Source organism: Pipistrellus kuhlii, unplaced genomic scaffold (assembly GCF_014108245.1).
Source record: "Pipistrellus kuhlii isolate mPipKuh1 unplaced genomic scaffold, mPipKuh1.p scaffold_m20_p_19, whole genome shotgun sequence".
Classification (NCBI taxonomy): Eukaryota; Metazoa; Chordata; class Mammalia; order Chiroptera; family Vespertilionidae; genus Pipistrellus; species Pipistrellus kuhlii.
The window spans coordinates 15395721-15402579 of record NW_023425504.1 but is presented as its reverse complement, the minus strand read 5'-3'; the positions used below and the strand labels follow the sequence as shown (position 1 = coordinate 15402579).

The 6859-nt window shown below is 42.2% G+C and overlaps 1 protein-coding gene across 1 annotated transcript; it reads left to right on the top strand.

Moving 5' to 3' along the window:
* The first annotated feature begins 2820 nt into the window (after positions 1 to 2820).
* PRR32 (proline rich 32) lies at positions 2821 to 3833 on the top strand. The gene has a single exon (XM_036443217.2). The coding sequence runs from the start codon at positions 2846 to 2848 to the stop codon at positions 3692 to 3694; it is 849 nt and encodes a 282-aa protein (XP_036299110.2). The 5' UTR covers positions 2821 to 2845; the 3' UTR covers positions 3695 to 3833.
* The last annotated feature ends 3026 nt before the right edge of the window (positions 3834 to 6859 follow it).

The window sequence follows — 6859 nt, the reverse complement described above, 5'->3', positions numbered from 1 at the left end:
AACAGCCAATAATTCCAACAGTTTGATAGACATAAAAGAGTGTCTTGGGGTTTTTCTTGCCACTATTCAGAAAAAGAAATTCAAGCTTTCATGCACAAACAATGTAAATATGACTTACTGATTATTAGCAGGCATTAACCCAAGTTGCATTTTCTCTCTGATATGGCAAATGTTAAAAGTGTCTTAACATTCCACCACAAATGTACTGCTAATAGTAAGTTTTCCTTTACATAGGACAAGGCTAATACATTGGAGGAAAAAAAAAAAAAGAAAGAAACTGAAGCTGGGGAATCATGAGATTTCTTGATAGTGAATGCTTCCTCTGTAAACATGTCACTTTCATCTTTCAATGAGATTAAAAGAAAAACAGCTCAATAGTGTATAGACAGGGACTAGACACCCTGACAGAAAGATTTGGACTTAGAGAATCAAAAGGGTTTTTTCTATCCTGAGTTGTGTTGTGTTGCTTTGCGGCAGTGACCATTCTTTTGCATTAGTATTTTCTATGTATTTATTGCACACATACATGAGTACACACACACACACACACACACACACACACACACACATTCCACACATCTATAAATTGAAACACTTGGTGTGTGGGTTTTTTATCTTTCTTTAAGCAAAAATAAATTATATATAACCTGTTAAAATATAGAAACATATTCTGATATTGGGAATAAAGATATTTTAAGTTCTTTAAGGTCTATTCTATAGACCTTAAGATCTACACAGAACATATCTTAGGTAAATTCAAAGAAATGGGCTAAGTTTGTGACTTTATCCTAGAGCAAGGTTAGCAATCTTAGATGAGGAGGTGGCCTTTGTAATTTTAGAGTGAGTAATCTGTAAATAGATCGATGGCAGAAAATAAAAACTGCAGAAGTATTCTTGCTTAAAGTGGGAGGGAGTGGAATTTAGGCAGGAAAACAGAAAGGCAAAATATGAGCTAATATCTGTACATTTTGATATCTGTTATGCCTTGTATTCCCTCCTCCCACTTGCAGAGAAATATCCAGAGCTCCATTGCAGGAAATATATATATATATATATATATATATATATATATATATATATATATATATATATATATATATAGTTTAGCCCCTTGATTTGCAGTTATTTTCTTCATCAGCTGATAAACTAGAAGGTAGGATGAACAAAATAACTGCAAATCAAGGGGCTAAAAACTAAAAGCCAATATGATTCTTAGATGGATTTTTATAGTGCTATTTTGTTTCATCTTCACATGAGAGACTCATATTAAAAAGTAATTTAAGCCCCCAAATCTCTGTTCCCCTTTAAGTTAATAATATGAATTCCCAAAATGGAAGTTTAAATGAGAAGATTAGACATGTATTTACAAACTCAAAGAAGAAACATGACAACTGCATTTGCTAAGTAAAACTGCAGAACTAACTTTTTATAAAAGATCATGAGTCCATGATTCTTCTAAAACCCTGAAATGATTTGTCTTTCCAACTGAACTGCAGCCGGGCTAAGGGACTGAATGTCTTTCACATCCATCTACTACTGTGTAAAAAAAGGAATCATACATTTAGCTTTAAAATGTCACAGATTTATACCTTCCCCCTCCCCGCTCATTTTTCTGCCCCTGTTACCTAGCAACAGGTAACCTCAGCAAGAGAACACCAAGCCTAGAACAAAGCAGTTGGTCGCTGGCTTCATTCGAGTGGCCGAACTGCTGTAAGGCAGACGCAGAAGATATCGCTCCAGACCGAGTTGGCCTGCGTGGGCGTTCAGCCGGTTTTCTTCACTCTCTCCGGCCTTTCTGATCAAATTTCTTCATGGCTTGTATGAAGAATGTGTAAGTACAAAACTGAGAACAACTGAATTGTTCTCCTGTGTAAGTGGGACACGAACCAGTGGGTCAGAGGTGGTATGGGAGGGGATCCCAGATACTTGTAGGTTATAAGCTCAGCTAGTAAGAATACGGACTTTAAGGGTGGCGGTTTTTAAAAGTAATTTCAAAACAGAAGTTATAAATCCTTCGTCTAAATAGTGGGGTTTAAACACAAGGAAATTCGTACTCTAGGGTGCGGTATGGGTGGAATGAAATAAAATTTTAATAAAATTCCGTGTGACCGTTGAATGATGCTCCATAAAGAGGGACAAACTGCAGTGTTTTAACATAACCTTTCTTCAGCTTCTGTGGAAAGAAAATATGTTTCCCTCGCAAGTGTCCCAAGCATGGCTGCCAGAATCTGAATGCTAGGTTTAGTGGATCATAGATCCTACTGGGACTGTAAGAGCTGGTGTTTTCTATGGCATACCTACACTCTGTGGCCCTTAAAGAAGCTATCTGGGTCTTCTAGTCTTCCTTGCTGCCATGAGGAGGTGGGGGAGGGGGAAATGGGGTGGAGCCATAGGGTAATCATAGAACCTGGTGCCAAAGAGGTCGAATTGTAAAAGTGTTTTCTGACTACACAGGGGAAGAGATAGAGCTCTCTCCTTTTCCCTGGTGTATTCAGCGAGTTCCATCAACCACGTATTTCAAGATATTTCCTGGTTGAAGCAGGGACCGGTTTGGTTCAGTGGATGGAGCATTGGCCTACGGACTGAAAGGTCCCAGGGGCATGTACCTTGGTTGTGGGCACATCCCCTGTGGGGGGTGTGCAAGAGGCAGCTGATAGATGATTCTCTCACATCGATGTTTCTAACTCTCTATCCCTCTCTCTTCCTCTCTGTGAAAAATCAATAAAATATATATTTTAAAAATCTTTAAAAAAAGATATTTCCTGGTTGCTGCATTTTCATTTTTATTAACTTATTTATTTCTATTTTTGCAAGCCTTGAAGAGCATGCTTCTTCACCCATAGCAATGGCTGTAGATGGAAATGTGAAACCGAGACCAAACCCCAAGATACTTCGCCTGAGTTCGAGTACCATGCTGAAGAACGAGGTGGAATCCTGGGGCAAACCTCGTATGCCTTTGAGACCTCCCCTCTACGTGCCACCAGATCTGGCAAGAGGGCAATTGGAGGGCCCCAGCGAGAGAAAAGGATCTTGCATTCCTTCCAACATTTCAAGAGCTCTCAAACACCCATATGGGTCACGACCTGCTGCTGAGAAAGGGTCCCTAGCAACAGCAAAAATAAATGGTCCTGTGGGGTTGGCAGGCTGCAGCCAGATGGGACAAGATTCTATTACTATGTCCCAAAAATCCCCTGGCTGCTCTCCCTCACTGATGATAGAGGGAACCAGAGTCAGCAATGAGGGCACTGAGAATGGTGTCAATAAGGCAAAGCTCCAGTTGCCTTTGCAACAAGGTCAAGGGTTCTTTCCACCCAGGGCCCCATTAATAAGAGATCCCCCACCTAACCCCGCTATTAGAACAGGGATAATGATGGAGGTGCCTCCAGGAAATACGAAAATGGCTGGCAATGAAAGGATGGCTCAAGTTGCTTTCCCAATGGGAGGTCCATGGAACCCCATGGACAATTGGCCAAGGCCCATCACAGCGCCTCCTAATGTTTCACATTTAGGTTGGTTCCCTAATGGTCCTTGCTTCATAGGACCTGTACCTCCGAATTTCCACCCATTTCTCAATTTACCTATGCCTTTTCCTCCTCACGCAATGTGCCGTCCCCCAGTGTTTTCCTATTTTGGCCATTTCCCTCCTACTGGAATGCAACCTCATCCATACTTAAACAGAGAGAACAGATCATAAAAAAGAAAGGGGAAAGTAAAAAAGTGTAGGTGAAAGAGGTGTAAGCTATTAATTTATGTTTTTGCATTTGAAACCATCTACCTTCTTACTCTCTGTTAAGCAATAATGTACCTTACATATGTGGATATTCAATAAAGATCCTAAAAGTGGAAGAAGTGTTGTGAATTATTTTTATAAACACCACTCTGGGAGCCTAAACCTTTGATTGTGTTTTCTATTTTAAGGAAATTAAATCAGTAATCTCCCAAAGTTTTCTAAGTAGCTTAGTTGGCTCCCTATCACTGGCTTACAGCTGTGTGACTGTATAGAGGGCCCAGTGGAATCTTTTTAGACTTGGCCAAGTCTACGGTGGGAAATTCCTACCTACTTAAGGTTATGGGGGTTGTTCAGAGCAGGATAGGTGTATTAAGGTAAATAAGGTTCATAAAGATAGACCAAAGTACAGATAATAGAGAAGAATGTACTGACAGAAAAGTAGCTAGATGAGACTGAGGTGAGAGTAACAGAGCTTAACACTTCATAGTTAGAGGCAGAATCAGGCTGACAGGTCAAAAAGGAAAATGGGCAGGAGAAATGGAGAGCGTTGTTTGAAACATGAGCTAGTGTTTGCCTCTCAAAACTGACGATTATTAAGTACACTTGAGGCTGGTGGACTAAATTCATTCATGAAGGGCCAGGGCAGGCATCCCTCAGCACGGCCTGCACTTTCATGCAATCTAGGACTGCTGGCTCCTAACCACTTGCCTGTCTGACTGACCGATCATCCCTAAGCACTCTGCCTGCCTGCCTGACCCTCTAACTCTCTCCTGCCTGCTTGATAGCCCCTAACAACTCTGGCTGCCTCCCTAATTGTTGCTAACCCCTCTGCTGCCCTGCTTGATCACACTGGAAGGGGGGGTCTCAGTCCGGCTTGTCCCCTCTCACAGTCCAGGAACCCTCAGGAGTAGGAGGCACCACCTCAGTAGGTGGTGTAAGACCAGGTGATAAGGGGAAGGCGATGCCCCATAACACCCCTGCTGCCACTGCTGGCAGCTCAAGCCTCAGCCAGCCCTGGTTACCTGATCCTCGGGCAGCCCTAAGTGGCTGGGCAGCTGCCATCCAAGGCTTGCCTGCACCTCAGGCAGGCCCTGGGCTGCTGGGAAGCTGCCATTTAAGGCTTGCCTGTGCCTTGGGCTGGCTCTGGATGGCTGGGGGTCTGAGGGGACTGGGTGCCAACATCTTGTGGCTGTGGGCAATGCCATCTTTAAGGGCAGGGCAGTCAATTAGCATATTCCCTCCTATTGGCTGTGGGTGGCACCATCTTTCTGAAGGCATGAGAGCCAATTAGCATATTCCCTCATTAGATAGGATGGTATATGTAAGATTGGCTTAAAAAGTCCAGGAACAAGGTAGAACAGAGGTGATCCCTTTACCCATTCTCTGAAAAAAAGGGCTAGTATATACTCAGATTTATAAATGCAAGTGAAAATATATTACTCATGTGAAATTATTTTCTCTAATGCTGCTACTTGCACTCTTCATAATGTGCTACAGCACCCCATTAAAACAATGGTTCTGGAAGATTATCAAAATGCCCAGATGGGAGCTTTTTCAAGTTCAAGAAACAGAAATATTGGTATAGCAAGCAGGGTGGAAAGATGGCCATTCTGATCACTGCACAACTTAATTCACAAAGGTGCCCTAAAACACAGTGCCATTGTATATGAACAACCACTAGATTAGAAATGTCTTTAGAGGACAATTCTTCAAATGAGCATTTTTTTTCATGCCAAGAGCTAATGATGTATGTGGTGTAAGATCTCGGTTAAAGCCTGACAAAACCCACAGATCAAAATGACACCTATTCTACAAGCAAGACCATTAATGCTCTTTTAGCACCAATCACTGTTTCTTTGCCCCCTGGGTACAAAGGACATGCAGATCCAGTAAGTTTCTTTGTCTCTTAATAGGTTGTTCTATATTTATAGGTGGTAGTGCAAAGCTCAGAAGAAGCTTGCTAAAATTTCCCTCAGTCTGTGTATGTCCTGAAGCTGGCGCAGTTCCATCAATTCACTGTGGTGGGTTGAGCAGAAGTATTCAGCAAATCATTTGACAGCTGTTCACTATGAGGTAGCTTAGTCCCAGCATACCAAGCACTTATTGAATTTTCAGCCTTAATGAACAGAGGAGTTGAGCATGCTTATTGTCATCAAAAATCTCTTTTGAGCCAGATGTTAAATATTTTGACAAGGATTCAAATTGTTATATCAATGCAGTGTTGCATCTCTGGAGAGTTGCCAAAAGGTGTGGTAAGTGGCAGCAGAACAAGGATACTTTTTCCTTCTTGAAGGAAGTGCCCTGATAAATGCTCATAAAGACTTTACTCACAATTACAGCAACCATGACAAATTCATTGTAACAAAAAGTGCCACCAATACAATCTTCTCTTTTTACAATGCTTTGTTCTCTTTCCAAACACCTTCTGTTTATTTTCTATGTCATTCCTAAACAACTAAAGTAAGCAACAAAGAATAACTATGAGCAAATAGAGACATTGAAGTTTTATTTATACCTCTGTGGTGTATGATATATATATATATAGAGAGAGAGGCCTGGTGCACAAAATTCCCTCGGCCCAGCCTGCACCCTCTCCAACACTGGAACCCCTCCATTCAAGGGATGTCCGAGTGCTGATTTAGGCCAGAACCTATCCCTAACCCATAGGGATCTGGCCTAAACCCAGCATTCAGACACCCCTCTCACAATCTGGGACTGCTGGCTTCCAACTGCTCACTTGCCTGCCAGCCTAATCACCCCCTAACCACTCCCCTGACAGCCTGATCAATACCTAACTGCTCCCTTGATGGCCCAATCACCCCCAACTGCCCTCCCCTGCTGGCCCAGTTGCCCCCAACTGCCCTTCCTTGCTGGCCTGTTTGCCCACAACTACCCTCCCCTGCCAGCCATCCTGTGGTGGCCATCTTTGACCTCATGAGTGTGGCCATCTTTGACCACATGGGGGAAGCCATCTTGTGCCATGGTGTGAAGGTCAATTTGCATTATTACCTCTTTATTATGTAAGATATATACTGAATATATAGCTTATGTAGAGCTGTGTACCTATATAATAGCTATCAATAAATGTAAGGATCTAATAAGCTTGAAATCTTATTGCTAAATGCAAAT